A 19645-nucleotide genomic window follows, 5' to 3' on the forward strand; every position below is an offset into this window, starting at 1 on the left:
CAATGAAAAATGCAAAATTTATGTCGTGCTCGATATATGCCACATGTTAAAGCTCAAAGATATGAGATGGTGAATATATTAAATAGAAGTTCATTAATAATTTAACAAACTGAAAAAAACAAAAACAAGAAGGTTTATGCCTAGGAAAGAAATTATGATCACTACATACTCAGTGATAGAAATAAAAAATAAAAGTTGTCTTTGCAGCCCAAACTTTAAGTTTAAGTGTGGCAGATGCCATAGAACTTTGAATTTCCCTAAGTTTGTGGAAAGTAAGCCCATAACTGAACTTACAAGAACATTTGATATACTTTTTTGATTCGTTCAACTCTGGAAATACGTTAGCTAAAAATTACAATAGTCCAATGAGAAATTCCAATGACATGTGTGTTATACACAAGTTTATACAGGAGAACCATGACTACGAAGATGCACCAAACTGCTCACTCCTTTCTCCTTATAATGAATCAGCCGTAGGATACATAGCTGGTTATGTATTCAAAATGTCACAAAAAGGAATGCATTGAACAGATTATTTCGAGATCTTAACAGATGAAAATTAAAGAAACTTGTCAATTTTACAACAAGTTAAATCAAATTATGTCAGGTAACAGAAAGTTGTTTTGAGAGACTCCTGGAATCAACAGATGGTGAACTTCCTCAAGCAATTAGCCTTGGAATACAGGTTGATGTTTTGAAAGAAGTAGTTTTAAATGGAGTTTTCTCTGAACAAATGGGCACATGTTTGATTGTACACTAAAAGATAATTATGGTTCCACTTTAATAAAGTGTTTAATTACGTGTTATATATATATGTGTGTGTGTGTGTGTGTGTTGCAGGTGAAAAGAATATATAAAAGCTTCCTAAACTAATTTTATTTAATTATCAATAGTTTAAAATTATATGGAGTACAAAAATTGTTTGTGCAGTATCTGAAATGTATGGATAAGATAAGTAATACCCAGGTACATACCCTCAGTATGGGTGCAAAATTTCAGGTGTCTAGGCTCACTCCCCTTGGAGATATGGCAGTCACACTTCTTTTCTATGTGTTTTTTCCTACCTTGCCTCATAAAAAGATGCGCACGCACGTGGATAAGTAACAATACCTCAGAGTCCACTTAGTATGTGTGTAAAATATCAGGTTTCTAGATTCTTTCCTCTTGGAGTTATGGCAATCAAACACACACACACACGCTATTTTATTATTATATATTAGCTATAGAGAAATTTGTTCAGGACCATTTATTAAATGTATTAATCTTAACATTAGCTTTAATACTGGGTAGGCTTCACATCAGTGCTCAAGTAATCATTATCGATTATGACAATAATTAAGTTAAGGTTGTGACGATCTGATACCAGTCATGGTTAGACAATCTTTCTGTCAAAATATCTGTGATCAAATTCCGGGCATTGAGACCACAAATCCAGCACTTCTAAAAAGACGACTGCAGATTAGCAGCCGAAGCGCGAGATATTAACTAATTAGTAATTAGCATCTAGTAATAAAAAAGTAACTGTCGTTGCAGGATATATACTAGTATTTTACTGCGAGAAAATATGGCGTCAGCCACTTCACGAACAAGTTCCTAGCATTTAAGTTTTAAAATCTACAGTAGTGGGTAGCCTGAGTTTCATTTCGGCTTGTTTGCTTACAACATTTTTTTACTCAAATAGATAAACGAGTGTTGATGCTGGCTTGTTTTTATTAACATGTTTTAACATAACAACAACCGGATGCGTGGTTTCCATCATATATTGGGATTACAATTTTATTCAATAGTTTTTTGTTCCTCCACTATACAAATTTGCCAGAGTCAATGAATTTAACAATAAATATTGACCCGAATATAGGGATACCACACTAATTTCTTACGTATACTGTACGCCTCAGTTACCTAACAGAAAATGAATGAGTAATAAAATGTTGACAACTAAATAAAGAATTATAATTAATTTCCTAAGTTTTTAATGTTTTGACCGGTATTATAAATTTCAACGTGAGAGTAAACAGCCCATACAGGAATTTTTTAAATATTTATAGACATTTAAAGGATATTTTAGAACCTTTACAACATTATTTATTTTTACATACGCTTAATGTTGATTATGTTTTATATTCTAGGAATACAACTAAGATTTCAAATATCTTAGGTAGACACTGTATTTATTTCAATTTATTGTAATTAAAATCTGAAGAAAAAATTATAATATTTATAACTATCTTCAGAGAGGATATTTTTCTGTGTTAAAGCTTACTGAATTTCTTATACACTTGTGGTACGCGTAATTGTCGTATGTTTTCTCTTTCTCGGTTACTAAATAATTTTTTTACAGTTTAAATGTAATTTGTGTTGGTTTTACTATAAAATGTTGGTTATGAGAGCCACTAAGTTTCCTTTACCTTAATTATTCACATGACTGGGTAAGTCACCAAGAACGTCACGTTTGGTTCCCTTTAATAAGAAAGGTTACTGTAACAATAACATGAAACATGATAACGACAGTGGTCATTTCTCGTAGTAAACTGGGTCATGTCCTAAGAACTTATACTGTTATGTCTCTGTTCGTTTGATAATTTCCCATAAAAATTCTCTCCGAGAAACTTCAGCGATACGAGTCCTTTCTTAAATAAAACTAGTTTATTCTTTCTCAATACAACTATGCGATACACTTAATTTCCACAATCACTTTAACTTAAACACACGCTATAATTCACAACGATTCGCGCACTTTACTTATGGTCACTACCGCTCGCTTGACTCAATTATCTGTCTCTGTATCTGTCTATCTGCAATTATTCTCCGCTTTATTTGCCGGGCTTATATATTGAAATAGAGGGCGTCTGGCAAACACTCGAGCCTTTATGATCCTTCTAGAAACTCATCACGTGTTACCAGCGTCACTTGTCTTCCGCTGTCGTAACAATACTCTCTTGTTGACTTGAGAGTGGTCCTCGGTTAGGCGGATAGCGCATGCACTAGAGAGAGAAAGAGAGTGTGTGTGTGTTGTACATCTATTACTATGTTGTGGTTTTTTTATTTTGGAATCACATTCGAAATACAGATTTAGATTTTTGCTTTAGATGCTGTTCTCTTTGTTTGCAGATTATCCATTTTCATTGCTTAAAGATCATTTTTCAGATTTAACGTTTATTTTTGCTTTCACTTGTACTTGTTTTCACTTCTTAGTTTAAAACTTAACTTCAACCTGAACTATTGAGAGCCACATAATAAAGATCTTTCTCACTCTCTTCCGTATCACCGACTGCTCATAAACAATTGCTTATGTTTAATTTAATTTTGATTTTTGTTTATTAATAAAAACATGTTGCTTTATACAATTTTATGTTTAGTCTCTTTCTCTGTCTTAGACCCCATCAAAGTCGGGGAAAGACTAATCTTTGCTCCGTGATATAGTATCCGATGGATCGTCCTGTTTTACATTTCCTTCAGGCTACTTTCAAGGAAATCAATGCAATCTGATAATATGTATTTTAGACAATATTAAATTGCTAAATATCATTATTTATGAAGTTGTGTGTTTATGTTCTCTAAAGTTATAGAGGGTAGCTAGTACATGAATGAGGGTACGATGTGTAATTTCTTCTGCGTTACACGTGTCCTCTGTATAGTAAATCAAAATAGCAATGTTTGTTTTTGTTTTTATATATTCGCGCAAAGCTTACCAAGGACTGTTTGCGCTTGCCATCGCTAATTTTGAACTGATAGACTATAAGGAAGGCAGTTAGTTAACAGCAACCACCGCTAACTCTTGGACTGCTCTTGTATGACGAAAAAATGGGATTTGACATTCAATTTTATAATGCAATCACGGACTCCAAAGTACGGAGCGCATTTTTTTTTTTTTTCGTTAAACGGGATGCAACAATGTATGTTCAGATGCATAGTCCTGCATGCTAACTACTGGGATCATGCTTCGTCCAAGTAGATATGATGTTGTTACAGTGCCATACAAAATTTTGAGATAGTGTGGTAATAATATAAATTTGATTTTTAGTGCATATGTACTCTTTTTGTTTGTTTGTTTGTGTTACGCGCACACATGATAATTTTATAAAGCTTATTGTTGTTATTAAAGTAAACAGTGTATAGGTCACGAGTATAACCAAACCCGACTCCAACCCCCAAACAGAATATAAACAAGAGAACTGCCCATTTGTTCTTGTAATATTTTTATCAGCAGTTTAGTAAATTTAAATTGTTTCAGTGAAAATGTAATTTTTAAAAACGTTGTCTCCTAATATGTCTCATGGGCAAAATTTTACCAATGGAACTGTCAAAGTTAAGAACAACATTAATTTATAACATTTTGTAGAATAGTAGCTTTTCGTTTTCATAACACTGAATCCATCATTGTACAGTAAATTAAGAAGAAGAAAATACTGTGTACACAATTGTACGTGATGTAAATAATCTTTATTTTTAAGGAATATGCTCTATTTTTCATTGTTAATTGTCGCTGTTGTTTCTTATCATAAAATGGCGGTTTCGGTTAGAGATGTTAAGGAGGATACTGTGAAGTATTTTCTTTATCCTCTGCTTGGAGATTTGAGGAAAGAGAAGAACCTCGACTTTTGTTTAAAAGATTTGGCTGATAAATATACTTACAGTTTAGGCCACTATCTTGCATCGTATATTTGGCAAGTAGAGCAGTTTAATCTAAACCATTTTGTTGGTTCTTGTCCTAATGACAAAAACAAAGGTTAGTTTATCTTTTAAAGTTTAAGTTTAACCTAGTCCAAACAATATTTGGTTTGTCACGTTAGAATGAACATTAGTGTAAAGTCAACTTGAATGCTAGAAACAATAGAATTAGGCTAATTTGTGAAAAGTAGTTGTGGATTTATAATTTATTTTACTTTTAGGCTTCAGATTTTGTTTCCTCTTAGCTCTTTTTTTTTTATTGATTTTTTCTGTAATAGCTCATGTCTAATTATGACACTGATAATAACTGTGATTTTAATTTGTAAACTCGAGTTTTGAATCAAACATTTTTATCAGTACGGAAAAGAATACTAATACTAATAGGTTTACATTTTTAAATTTTTGTAATTGGATTGGAAGGGGGGGATGTTATGGATGGATCAGGCTATCTATGCTGTTGCCAGTAGATATAGTGATTACCAAGAAAGTGTCTCTTCATTTCTTTCACTTTGGCTATCTTCATGGAAAATAAATTCTCGCAAGATTCATAGTTCAATCAAATTCCATGCAATCTTGACCATTAAGAAAGTAAGACTAAGCCTGGCCAACAAATTTATTGTATTGATTTTACTGCCATTAGTTTTTACTAAATTTTAGATGTCTGTGATTTTTTTAAGGACAGAAAATTTATGAGCAAATACTAATATTTTTTATTTTCAATGCTAATTTTCTACTTTTTTAATTACTGTTGAGGTTGTTCTTTTAAATGTAGACATAAGTGTTGATTAATGCAGAAGATAATAACATAATGTTTAGGGACCTATTGGTCCATCTAGGCTATCCCATCCTCTAACTAAACTAAAACTATTAAAAAAACTATAAAAACTCAAAGCCAACCCGTATCATTCATATAGTTATCAAGGTTTCTCTTAAAACTCATCTAAATTTATTGCCTCCACAACATCTGAAAGCAACCTGTTTCAAAGGCCAACCACCCTGTTAGAAAAATAAAACTGCCTTAGCTGAAAATGACTCCTACCCTGCCAAATATAATATTTGTCCCCTAGTCCTACCATTCTAACCATTAAGTGTGAAAAAAGATGTTGCATCAACACTATATATTCCCTTTACAGTCTTAAAGACCTCAATCAGATCCCCTCTAACTCTTCTTTTTTTTTCAAGAGAAAACAACTTCAGAGGACTTAACCTCTCTTTATATGACCCCTCCATCCCTAGCACCATTCTAGTAGCTCTCCTTTGAACGTTTTCTGACATATAATATTCTTCCTAAGGTAAGAAGCCTAAGACTGAATACAGTACTTCACATGTGGCCTAACCAGTGTATTCAATAATTCTGTAGATTCAACCTAAAATCCTATTTACCCTACCACTAGCAACAGCACACTGTTTGGATGACTTAGAGACTGATCAACCGTCACACCAAGATACCTTTCTTTTATGATACTATTAAGGTTATACTATCCAAATTATACTTACAATTGAAATTATGATAACCCACAATCATTATCTTGCATTTATTGTAATTAAAACTCATCTACCATTTATTTGCCCAACTCACTAAATGATTTAAATCCTTTTGTAAAGCATCAGCAACCTCCTCACAGCCAGCAACACCAAAGGCCTTAATATCATCAGCAAAGTTAAGTAATTCATTGAACATTCCTTCATCTGTGTCATTGATATAAATCAAAAAGATCAAAGTCCTAAGACTGATCCCTGAGGTACCTTACTTGTGACATTAATCCAGGTTGACTGAACTCCATTTATAATAACCCTCTGGTTTTTTACATTCAGCCAAATAGTAGTGATTAAGTTATTGTTAGATAGAGAGAAATAAATATAAATACAGAGCTCAGAATTAACACCAGAAAATAGGTTATTAGTGTTACAGGTTTGCTAGAACTTAGAAGGAACTAAGGAAGTATTTTGAGTGTACATTTCAGAAAAAATATTTGCAGATTCTCACTGTCAGATATCAATACACCTATGAGACATTCATTTTAGTCATTTATATAGCAAGATTCTGATTGTAGAAGGTTATTATAATTGTGATCAACAAGATTGTTTCACTTGCCAGTGCCATGCCTGTATTGTAATTCCCACTTGAGTTGTGTGGAATACTCAGGCCAAACATCAAGAAATAGGGATAGTGGAAAAGAAGCTTTAACGGGTTTGATTGGTTGCCAAGGCAATTAACATGTGGGTCAGCTAACTATATCCCCCACCATCTGGAGTTTTACCAACAATGTGGTTAGATTGTTCCCAAGTGGTTGCCCATTTGAGATAATAACAAAATAGAAATCACATAAACTGTAAACTTTTTTTTTTCCACACTACCTTTAATTTGTTGATGATTAACACAAATGCTAGGCTTATTTGCTTTAATGCCTCACCTGCTTTTAGTGTTTAAACTGTAACCTTTATAATAAAATGTTTTGTTTTGTATAGGGCAGCCATTAGCAGTGGGGTACCGTAGACTTTGTTGACCAAGATTTACCTGTTTCCACCCAAATCATTCATGTTTTAACTTTTGTAAAATAGTTAATGTAAAAACTGTTACTTGTAATTAAATTGAGTTTGATAATCAAAATATTTGAAAAGAAGATGTGGCATAGAAGATTTACATGCATAATTTAAGATATATACATAATTATTAGCATTTATAGTATGAAATAATTAATCGTGACACAGTTAAAGTTAATTTTAGAGAAGAATAGCATTATTGTTAGCAGTAGTCCCAAATTTGCTATTGGTTAAAAAAAGGCAACATACAACCATTTTCTAGTGCCTTCAGAAGTTAAGTTCCAGGCCTGACATAGAAAACTTTAAAGTAATGTTAACCAAACATCCATATTAAATTTTTCATAACATTTTAGCTTTCAAATTACATTAAATGCAAGAGTTTAAACCAGTGTTCTACAAGCCCCCTTCAGCTGGTTCATGGAAAGATTGCATAACTGTGGAAGGGAAAAGGCAGTATATATATATATATAGTTTATGTATGTAAATTCCTTTGTGATAACCTGAGATAAAAAAAAAATAAGTTTGAGAATCACTGGTCCAAACCATTAGATCAGGATTACAATACCCTACAGTCAAATAAATAATTAGAAATTTCCTTTCAACAGTTCTACTGACTCAGTGAGAATGTGTGCTACAAACTTTTATGACATAACAAATTATCTGTGTATAATAATAACATGAAATGTTTTGATAATTATTACACCCTTAATTAAACAGAAAATATTGATTTCACCATTCCTCATAGTACTTAGATTAGAGCTGATAGATTATATTGACTATTGTCACATAAAATTTGTAACTAAATGTATTATATTTAAATTGAGTAATATTACAAAACTAATCAACTAACCAAAAATTAATGGTTCCAATTATTCATATTTTTGATTGTTTCAGCTACCCAAATCTCAAGTGAGAATAATCTATTAGTTGAATGTCATTGATTAATGAGCCCAACAATTAATCAATTGGCAAATTTTACTTACCTCCTAGCTCTAATGATGTAGTACATGAAGTTAGTTTGAATAATTTTATTGAAGTTTTATTGGATATATATAAATATGAAAGGCTATGTACAGATAAAATTATCTAAATTTTTATTGTATTTTTTGTGGATGATAGCTGACCTCAGTTTACTTAATATCTGTTACTGTGCTTTTTCATATGTTCTTAACAGTTAAGGTAGATTAAGATGCAAAACAACTTTACAATTCTTTAACCAAGTAATAAGACTATTGTCCTCAGGTTAGTACACGTGCATTTTATATGTTTTATACCATTTAGGAAAGTGTTTTAGGATTAGGAAATTGATGTTATTCATCAGCAACAAGAATAATGTAGTGGTCACTGGTAGAAACATTATCATTATATGACCACATTATTGTACTTGACCCTAGTAGGAACATCCTCATCTTGTAAGAATAATAATTAATAGAAACTGATGGGAAAAATCTTCAACAGAATAATGTACACATACTAGACACTAATTGGAACACTGATTGTATAGGGATCAAATTTAATGTTTGAAATCTTATGATCCTGATAGACTCGTGATTTCTCAGAAGCTTACAAAAGAGCAGTCCTATGACATACTGATTATCAAATAAAACATCCTCTAAACCATACCATCACTCGGATAACTATTGAACAAAAATTAACCTATCAATAGTGATTTCTCTTGATAAAAAAATTGTGAAAAATTTGCTAATAATTATGTTAAAGTCTCCCACTTTTTATCAGTGGCATTAATGGTAAACATATGCTGAAGAACAATGCATTGTTCTAAATTTGTTTGATGATCATAAAAGTATAATTAAACTAATAATGCCATTATGAGAAACAGAAAGTTGAAAAAATCAGTGGTATGTACAATATGATTTATTTTACTACTAAGTTAAAATAGACAGTTCTGGAAAGTAAAGAGTAGGCCACTGTGAGTTTTATCCTTCTATCCAGAATCAATAACAGGAAACATCTTAAACTTTAATGCTGACAGCAACTTTATGTTCTTTCTTGTATATTTAACTGTGATCTAATGAAAAACACCTTAGGTGTGAAAATAAGATGCAGCCAAAGAAGGATTCAGTGTGCAACTAAAAGGAAGGAAATCAAATTTGGCAGCCAAACTGGTAGCTACATTTATAGCATTGATAAGAATTTTACATCAAATATTCATTCATTAATTAGCCAGGCTGCATGATGGTGGGTAAAACAAAACAACTGGCCTAGCTGAATATTTGCTGTAAACTTCTTATCAATGCTATAAGTGTAGCTATCAGTTTGACTGCCAATTCTCATTAATTTCTTTAAGTCACATGCTCAATCCTTTTTTGACCGTGCTTTTTTTTTTTCCACCTAAGGTGTTTTTGATTAGCTATCATGACTTTTTTATCAATTGTAACCCTATTATTCAGAACAGACCTATACTTCACAGAACCAACCAGATTCTTTAATATATATGGTGGTAGTTTTTCCTCTCTTAAAACAATGTTAATAGCTTCCTTTATACTAACACCATGGAATTTAAATTATCAGTTTTTTGTCATCACCCCCATGCAATTGGTACAGCCATAACAAGCATCATTATTTATGCTAAATGCTTACGCTAGTATCATGTGACACTAAATGCTTTTTAATTAAGATGATTTCATAAAATTTACTAAATTTGTGCTGAAAAATTGATAATGAATAATCAATAATAACCCTCCACCCATATGATTCTTTTGAAAACTTGAGCTAGAAACTGCTAATCTAGTTGACTTGGCCTAACCCATATTTATGTATCTGAACATACTTTCACTTTATAGTTTTGCTGCTCTAAACCAGCTGTCTTTAATCAGAGTGACAAAAAAACTAATAATGGTCCACTTTTACTTTTAGGAGAAGCTGTAGTAAAAATATTAGACCAATAGCTAACATGACTTTTTGTGTAGGCATGCACAAAAATATTCATTAAATTTGAGCAGTTTTTGTTGAATATCTTTACACATGTGGCTTATACTTACACAAAATGAGACTCCTAATTGTAGGTTATAAAGATCTACCAGTGAACCAAATTTGAAAAAAATTCATAAAAGCTAAGTATGTTTTTCTATCAAATAAAGTTTCTGTACAAAAAGGAAGAAAATCAAAAGTGGAGATGTTATATCTCAGGTATTTCTTAATGGATTGCCTTGAAATTTGGTATGTGAAGTAAGAGTCCAGTATAGCACATCCACTGAAAATATGTGATAGTTTTAATAACCACAGTCCTAGCTACTAAAGGTATATTCTACAGGTTGTTTTTTTTAACCGCTAGATACACAACCATGTGTCTTGATTCTTTGGCTCATAATCCCAGTGACTCAGCAGTAAGTCTGAAGGCTTACAGTGCTAAAAATGGGTTTTGATACCTGTGGTAAGCACATCACCGATAGCTTTGTGCTTAGCAACAAATAACTATAAACTCCTATTAAGTTCAGTCCTAATGTGTGTGTGGAAATTTATACTGGCCTGGTAACTAGCGTACTAAACAATGATACATGTAGGAGAAATAATCATCATGTGGCCAAATTATTTTAATGTACAGTAGTAAGAACATCCTTATATCAAGAAATTTGTACTAGTCATTGCTAAGATCATTTTTATAATGACCAGAATAATGGACTGCAGTAAAAAACTTACAATTGCCTGACTAGGATATTATACTGAAATTAGACAGGAACATCATTACTGCTTATGTAGGGAAGTTACAAGACACCAGTAACGTGAAGTTCTGGATTTTCTAAGCAAATTGTAAATAATTCCAACTCAATCCTAAATGAGAGAGACAAAATGTTTTACAAGTAGTAACAATATTCACTTTATTAACACATAGGAAATGATAATTCCTAGGAACAAAAATGTAGAAATAAAGTTTTTAGTTTGAGGTCAACTATATGTGTCTGGATGAGATGTAAGACAACTTCACCAGACAACAACCAAGGCAAAGTTTGAGGAAGAACTGACTCTGCTTTTGGTTATTCAATCCTAATCTCTACCAGGGCTCCCCAGTATGTCCAAATCATCCAATTAATTCCATGTATTGAAATGAAAACCTAAGTTTCCTACAACTCTATTACTATATATAATCAACACACACTAAACGGTCCTTAATAAAACTAATCAATAAATTATTAAACATGCTTGTTAATCTTGTTACATATTACAATTTCAAATGGTCTGAAACTGGGCTAAATGATAATTTAAATTCAGTAGTTAAATAAATGCCGATATATCTCCAACATATGATATTTGCCAAGAAGATTGATACACACAGTTTTCTTTTAATACAAATGTGTTTTAATATAAAAACAACAATACAATTTGCAATAACAGTTATTACACATAGTTATTACAAACAATGATTTATATACAAAAGTTTCACAAACTTACAAACAATATAAAGTCTTCTTTCTAGTGTGGAACTTTCTTGATATCTTATCGAGGGTTGATGATGAGCGAGTTAATTTCAAGTTGATGTAGGTATAATTCACTTAACAGGGAGCTAGCTAGTCCAGTAGTTCTCGTTGATCACATGCCAATTACAGGTCGAGTTCCACTGATGACATTAGGTAATGTTTTCATAAAAGTACTAATGTCCGATGTGAATCCACTGAAGTTAAATGATTTGTGATATTCAAAATTTATAAATGTTCCTGGTCAAATATCTGAAGTGCCCCAATTGATAAGCATTATAACAATCATAGTTATAGCTTCTGAAGTTTATAGCAAACAAATAATAGATACTCTTCATTTTTTTAGGCATGTTGCATTGGTTATATTTATAGGCATGTGGAGACTTTTTCGAAATTTCAGCTTTACGTAACAATATTGACGCTAACACTATCGTTTATGTACACACACATATTGTTGATTCTTACACTCAAGAACCTTCTACAACTTTAGAGAATAGGCAGGAGTTTCACAATACATATTTAACTGTATAAGTTATATACATTTCTAAATATAAATTTAATCTAAACAGACTTTGACATTAAAATAAATATATAATAATAAATCCGTCACAATCTGAAGTAAGAATGGTGCAGTTTAAGGTTGGGCAAACATTGTTTATAAAAAAAGTGTTTCTCAGCCAGATTTGCCAGACAATCCCAGTTTGCAGGCTTTGGTCATTGCAACCCCCAGTATCTTTACAGTTTCTTGGCACAGTTCATTATAGTTCATAACAAAGTTGATATGTGCATTTCTCAGACACCTTGAGAACTGAAAAAACAGTTTTGACTCCACTGAAAGTTCGTAATCCCCCCCCTCTGGAAACCTGTTTGGAACCCACAAGGGGGTCATGACCCACCATAGGAGAAACACTGATCTAGAACTTCGTCTGGTGACTAAGCACATATAACCAACACTAAATGTTTTATAACTGTATGAATAAAGACATGTTCATACCATAACTATAGAGAGGTTTAGTTATGATTTCTACATATCACAACTTTTCTTGATGATGATACGAAAGATATCATTCATAGAAGAGATTACTATATGCTAGTACATTATAGGAATATGGTAACAGCCTCATCAGTGATGATAGTCAGAGGTAAGATGACAAAAATATCAAGCTTATCATTTGTCTCTGCTTATACAGTGAAATTTCATTTGTAATGAAGTAATTCTTGCAGATTATCATGATGTTATTCGAATCAATCACTTTGAACAATGATCACTATTAATAGCATGTGTTATTGATCCACAAATGTAAGAGTGTGAGTTAGCGAAGGTGGGCATGCAACTATATGTACAATAAACTTATCAGCTTATTATTTTGTATGTCATCAATAATTCTACAAATTACATAATCAAAGTGGCCTATCTTCACATAAATCATCAGTTTGTTCAAACCAATAACCTACTTATATAATACAAATTACATAGTATATGTATTTCTTGTATAAACTACGTTTTAATGATGGTGACATTTTGATGCTTCTTTGTTTTGGAGGACTCTGACTTGACCTCTTAATATCTTTTATACTTTATGAATGCATCCCTATTATGAAGGTCATTCTCAAGAAAATTGTTGTTAACCAGTAGGCACTATGAATGCAGGTGTTTTGTGGTCATTAATTATCACCTCGTTTCTGTTCTGATTAATTCCTACTTCACTCTCCTAGAGTCATGTATGGATTACTGAATCATGTATCCATAGGAAATACATGTTTATTGTAAGAAATAGCTGTTTGGATTTGAAACACGAGTATACAGATTATTGATTAAATTTCCTATTGTGAAGATTTGTCGATATGAAAAGCCACTCAGATTATGAATATTCTAGATTTCAATGTTTTGACTTACAAAGTTTTGCTGTAAATACAAATCTTTCATTTATGGTAAAAATGTGAGTTTTCTTTATTGAATTGAAAATTATAATAAATTTATATTGTGTATGTTTGTTATTGATAGGGTTTTTACCTCATCTGGGAGGAACTACATATTTTGGAGACAATGTGGAAGATGAATGGTTTATTGTGTTTCTTCTCTTGGAGCTATCAAAGAAAAACCCTGACCTTGTTATCAAGTAAGCATTATTTAATATTTTACAATTAATTTTAACTGCTTTCTAATACCGTTATTTTTAAGCTTCTACCTTGTCTTCCAATTACTATTGGATTATAAGTATAACAAGTATCTTGGATAAAATGTAAAGTATTGTACTTGTTTTCACCCCACAAAGGAGGATTTAATTGTTTTAATACTACTTGTCACTTGGTCTTGTGTAAGCATGGTACTGTGTGTGAACATGGTTGCATAATTTTCTAAATTTTTGTTTTCAGTGAATATGATATTGTAATGAAAAAAAATGGGTTTCTAATTATACAAAATAGTAGGCCTAAGAAAGATGAAGAAAGTTTTTCATCAGTCTGCTCATTAGTTATTTCAGTTAAAGTTAATTGAGCTTATTGAGAAATAGGTAAAAATATTGGATTCTTAGGTTGTTTTTTTTTTTCTTAGTTTAGGAATTACAACTTAGATAATCTGAGTGTTTGTCTGGATGAGCCACAAATTATGACTAAGACTAGCTTTTACTTATTTGGTTCATGATGAACATATGTACTTCTGTGGCTTATTCTAAGACATATGATATTTTTTGCAATATATATGTATTTGAATGAATAATGTTTGGTAATAACAGATTAAAGAAATTATTAACTAAGATTAAACATAGTCTGGATGGAAAGTTTTGAGGTTATGAATAACTCTACAAGGAAATATCTGAATGTAAACTGGTTAGATTTGTGGGATAATTTTAACAGAGGATGAAAGTTGTTTGTTCATGATGTACTCTTCTTGAATAAGTTGGGATGTACAACATTTATTGAACTATTCATCGCTTCAGCTTGAACTAAGCTTAATTAGTGCTTAAAAGATGCATTATGACTTTAAGAAATATAATTTCTATTTCTTCATAGACATAATTGAAAAGTAAGTTGTTTTTGCTTACACAAAAACTAGAAATATTTCTGATAAGACTTTAGAATTGAAGACTGGTTATTGTTGTGATTTCAGATGATATAATTGGTGTTAAGTTTTTAGTTAAATGTAGTGTGTGTGTGGTCTATGGGCAGTTTCTAATTTTTTTAGATATTTTAAATGAGTAAGCTTTATGGGAGTTTTGATTTCATGGTTTTGACTTATTTTGTGAAAAATATTTCAGCTAAAGTAATTGATAGACAAAGGCAAAAGGTTCTTGTTAGCATGTTCATTAGTTCTTCCAGTCAGGTTTGTAATGGCAAGAGATAGAATGCCTCTACTGAAAACAGGTCTGTTACCTTAGAAGAGACTAGTTTGAAGGAGATTGCCTTATAAAAATTTTCATCTTCATGTGAGTTTGGAGAATTTAATAACAATTTGGAGGATTGCTTTCTTATTTATCTCAAAGAGCCCACTGGGAGAGATGCTGTTTAAGACCTTTCAAATATAATTAGAAACAGAAGCACTACAACAACAAATGTAAACATATTTGTTCAGTGAACATTTTGGAATCTGCAAATTCATTTTCCTTGATCTCTTGTAATAAACAGTGATGTGTAATAAATACAAGTAAAAGTAGTTTCATGTTAAAATTGAAGAAGATGAAAAATATATATAAACGAAAACTGAAAGGCACTGAAACATAACATCTGTTATTATGTATGACTTAAATAAGCAAAAATGTAATCTCTGTAGCCTTTGTCATTTTCTAATAATTAAAATAATTTGTGTGAGTGTCACATAAAATACTTCAAATTATTTTATTATTGAATGACAGTTTTTAATTGCATTATACTTACAATATACAAGAGTTGAAGACAGTGATGGAGAATTTCTTCTTATTGAGACAGCAGAATATCTTCCAAAGTGGGTTAATCCAGAAACCAGTGAAAACAGGGTAAGATCTAAACGATATTTGATAACCAGAACAACATTTTAAATGTTAGAATAAAGAAGTTTTAGAACTCTCCAAGACTTAAGATATTGAATGTCAAAAATTAGTGGTGAAACAAGTACACGCACCAGTGCATCACAGTTTTTCTCAACAGTACAATACACAGTACAGAAGTCCTGCATTGTGATTCACTGCGATACATTTCCAAGTTAAAAAATAAGATACTATGTTAAAAATTATTAATTTTATATTATCATTAAGTAAAACAAATATAGTTATAAAAAAAATTCATTAATGATTGAGGTAGTACAATGTTGTCAACAAGTTACATTAAGTCTTGTACTAACTTTGTAATTATGCATTATTGTGGAGTGTTTTAATTTGCAGGAATGTTTTATTCATAATGAAGTGTCAATAAATACTTGCCATTTAAAAAAAATTCCAAACAGTCTTGTACATAATATGCATTGTATATCTGTTATCTTTACAGTAGTGTTTTGTTCATATTAGGGCTTTATTATTAAGCATCATGATCACTGAGCTTGAAGATTGTTTTGTTTTTATTTCAGTTTATAATATAGAAAAAATTAAATCCTGTGTTGATGTTATTTTCTGTAATTCTTTCTTGCATTTCTAATCACTGGCAATAATTCAAGTATTTTTCAGTTATAAAGTATTTATCATGAAATGTATCTTGTGAACAAGATGTTGTGGAATTTATCAATACACAGAAACAAGTATTTCCAAAGCATTGTTTCACACTATATAACATTATTACATAAGTTAACTATATACTTTCTAATGTAGTATAGCATTTTTTAGCTCATCACAATTATAATTCTTTTTGATGAGTTCTAATACTGTTATTGTATATCTCATACTTTTCAAAAATCAGTTCCATGCATTTGATACAAGCTTTTTAAATGTGTACAAGCCTTTCTTTTTTGTCAGAATTGTGACTCTTGATGATGAATATGCTTTCATTGATTGAAAATAAATATATCAAGTATTTTTGTTTTCTCTTTATTTAAATAAACATCAGTTAGAACTGCAGTTTTCTTGCTTGCTGTATGTTTGGTTTAATTGTTTAGATGAACAGTTTGTTTATTTTTTTCTGTGTGAAATTGCAGTTTTCTTCATATAGAGTACATTTCTTTATAACTTTTAATTATTTTTATATCTCCTATCTGTGATATAGGTGTTTCTATATCAAGGCCAACTGCATTTAATTCCTATTGCTCGCACCCCTGCTGAAGTAACTTCATTACCTAGTGGAACACCTGCATTGGAAGATGCCATCATGGCAGTAAGGGAATATTCAACTATTACAGTTGCTAACCAGGACATACAAAATGCATTGAAAAAGAGAATTTCTGGGTATGGATAAAGTATTAAAAATTTGGGTATTGTATAGCATTTGTAGGGGCAATTAATTAATATTATAATTAACACAACTTTATATGTGGACAAAAAATGAGATTCTCTTAATTTCATCCTGATAACTTGATGAAGTGAAAATTCAAGCTTGTGATACTAGAGTCATATATTTTAGTTGGTATTACCTTAATAGTTATTGATCTTTTTTTTTTTAATTTTGAAAATTGAAATACCTTTAATTTGTATATTACTAATAACAGACTTGATTTTCTTCAGGAAATACAAAACAATTACGTAAGAAGTAAATCAGAATATTAGTGACTTGTATTGAAGATTGTGACCACTATTGTGGCTCAATATAAAATGATCATATATTTTGAAGCATTTTAAATGTTTTCATTATTAATGTTAAGTTTTTAAGATTAAAATTATATAACATATACAATCAAACTGTTATAACAAAATTTATTTTGGTGAATTTTTTTTAAGACATTCATTAGCGTTCATATATAATCATTTATGATTGAAAATCGTATCACTGATGTATTTAATTATTTTAAAGCAGCCCATTGTATGACAAAAATAGTCTAATGTGTTATTAGTCTTGTGTAATTTCTCTATAACTTTATTTGCAGGCTTAAAGCACTGTGACAGCTATGTGTTTTATGGAAGTGAGGCAAAACACAAAATGTATATATATATTACATAAAGTAAAAAAAAACTTCCACACTTTATTGAGCTCTTCCAGATGAAAATTTTGGACTTCAGTTTTCTTGTTTTAGAATTTATCATTGCATATAGTGTTGCTTCTTGGTAATTTGTTGAAGAATTTGTAATTTTTTCCCCTCATCACCTAAAAAATAAAATGTGAGGCCTAGTCTGTTTTAAGACTTGCCACCTGTCACTAAGTTTTTACCATTTTCTGTGAATTACACCCATTATCAGTAATCTTGCAAGGAAGGTGCCATGCAGAATTTATAGTACAAAGTGCCACCACAAAAAAAAATTGTTCCCTTTTATAATATGAATGTAACATTGATGGTCTTAATACCTTTTAAAATAAAGTAAAACTGTATTATTATTTTTTTCCCACATTGACATATTTTTTTTATTTATAATAATAGTGTTATTGTTTAGGTACTGTGTTTTATTAAATAATGCATGCTTGTTGGCTGTTACTGAATTCTATTAGTGGATTTTCATACTTTAAGATAATGTATAACTCTATTTTTATATAGATATCCAGCTAAGATACAAGAATTTCAACATAGAGCCCATTGTTATGTCCCAGCTGGTGTTGCCACTATCCTGAAACATGAGCCACAGCTTGTCTCAGATGCAGTCCATGCATTTTACCACAGAGACCCTCTGGATTTAAAGGTAAAAACCAAGCAGTGCTAATATACGTGTAATTATTTCACTTAACAAATATTTTCTGAATGTTGTGTATTTTGATTGAGACACTACATAATAAAATAATAACATTATTTTCCAATTAGGTTGAAAACATGTAGGGAAATTAACTGTGTAATATATTTAAAGAAATTGTAACTAAAAGAGAAAGACAAAAAAACTTTAAGTGTGATCTTAAATTATGGCTTAAGAAAGAAAAACTTTTTAAAGAAACCTTAAAAGAAAAAAATGTTCAAATTATGGTAAAATTAAGTTAAACTGGGAAGTTTAATACAAGTCTTTGTTGGCTGGCTCAGTGGTGAAGAAGTTGGGCTTAATTTTTTGTATGCATATTTACAAAATATTCTTATTGACATATTATATCATTACAAACTTCTAATACACAACCATCTGATATTTTATTTTCATATATTTGAAAATAATCAACCAAAAAGGTCATTAAATATCAAGGGTCATATTTCTTATCATGCTTAAACTTCATGACTTTGATTAATAATTTATACTTACTCTCTGGCCAGCATAAGAAATGCAGATTGTCATTCACTTCTCTACAGAACAAATAGCTAGTGTCTCAGCACCACTGCCTACAAGTTTTCTGCATGCACCAACTTATTGTAAGAACTCTCATCCCTACATGTAATAATATTAACTGCACTAGTCTATGATGCAATTATCAATCTGAATTACTCACATATAGACAAACTAAATTGAACAGCTATTTCTTATAAGAAATAACTTTTATTTTCTATGAATACATGATTCAGTAATCCATACATGACTGCACTAGAGTCAAATAGGAATCAATTAGAACAGAAAACAAGGTGATTATTATTTACATCTAAACATCTACATTCACAGTATGTACCAGTTTATGACAGTATTCTTGAGAATGATTTTTAATTGCAGGGAGTACTTACCAATTTTTATGAAAACAGTCTCACAGTAGGAATTTACATATAAACTATAACAAATATTGAGAGGTCATCAGAGTTATGCTACAATCATGTCAAGGCACAGTTCTCCAAAATGAAGACCTGTTGAAATATCAGCATTATTAAAATGTACAAGAAAGCAATACATATACCATGTATTTTATATTGTATAAGATCAATGGTTTGAAGAAAATGATTTATATGAAGATAATGACATAATAGGTCACTTTGATTATTATTTAATTTGTATAATTATTGATGACGTATTGAATAATAATAAGCAGTGGTGGGATTCAGCCGGTTCGCA

The 19645-nt window shown here is 30.8% G+C and overlaps 1 protein-coding gene across 1 annotated transcript in view; it reads left to right on the top strand.

Moving 5' to 3' along the window:
* The first annotated feature begins 4482 nt into the window (after positions 1-4482).
* LOC106467404 (protein ecdysoneless homolog) overlaps positions 4483-19645 on the top strand; it is a 20935-nt gene continuing 5772 nt past the window's right edge. Inside the window, exons 1-5 of the mRNA XM_022395580.1 lie at positions 4483-4729; positions 13654-13768; positions 15532-15619; positions 16815-16993; positions 18232-18373. Of these exons, the coding sequence (XP_022251288.1) occupies positions 4507-4729; positions 13654-13768; positions 15532-15619; positions 16815-16993; positions 18232-18373 (747 nt within the window). The 5' untranslated portion in view covers positions 4483-4506. The remainder of the gene's footprint in view (positions 4730-13653; positions 13769-15531; positions 15620-16814; positions 16994-18231; positions 18374-19645) is intronic.

This window comes from Limulus polyphemus, unplaced genomic scaffold (genome assembly GCF_000517525.1).
Source record: "Limulus polyphemus unplaced genomic scaffold, Limulus_polyphemus-2.1.2 Scaffold2601, whole genome shotgun sequence".
Taxonomy (NCBI): domain Eukaryota; kingdom Metazoa; phylum Arthropoda; class Merostomata; order Xiphosura; family Limulidae; genus Limulus; species Limulus polyphemus.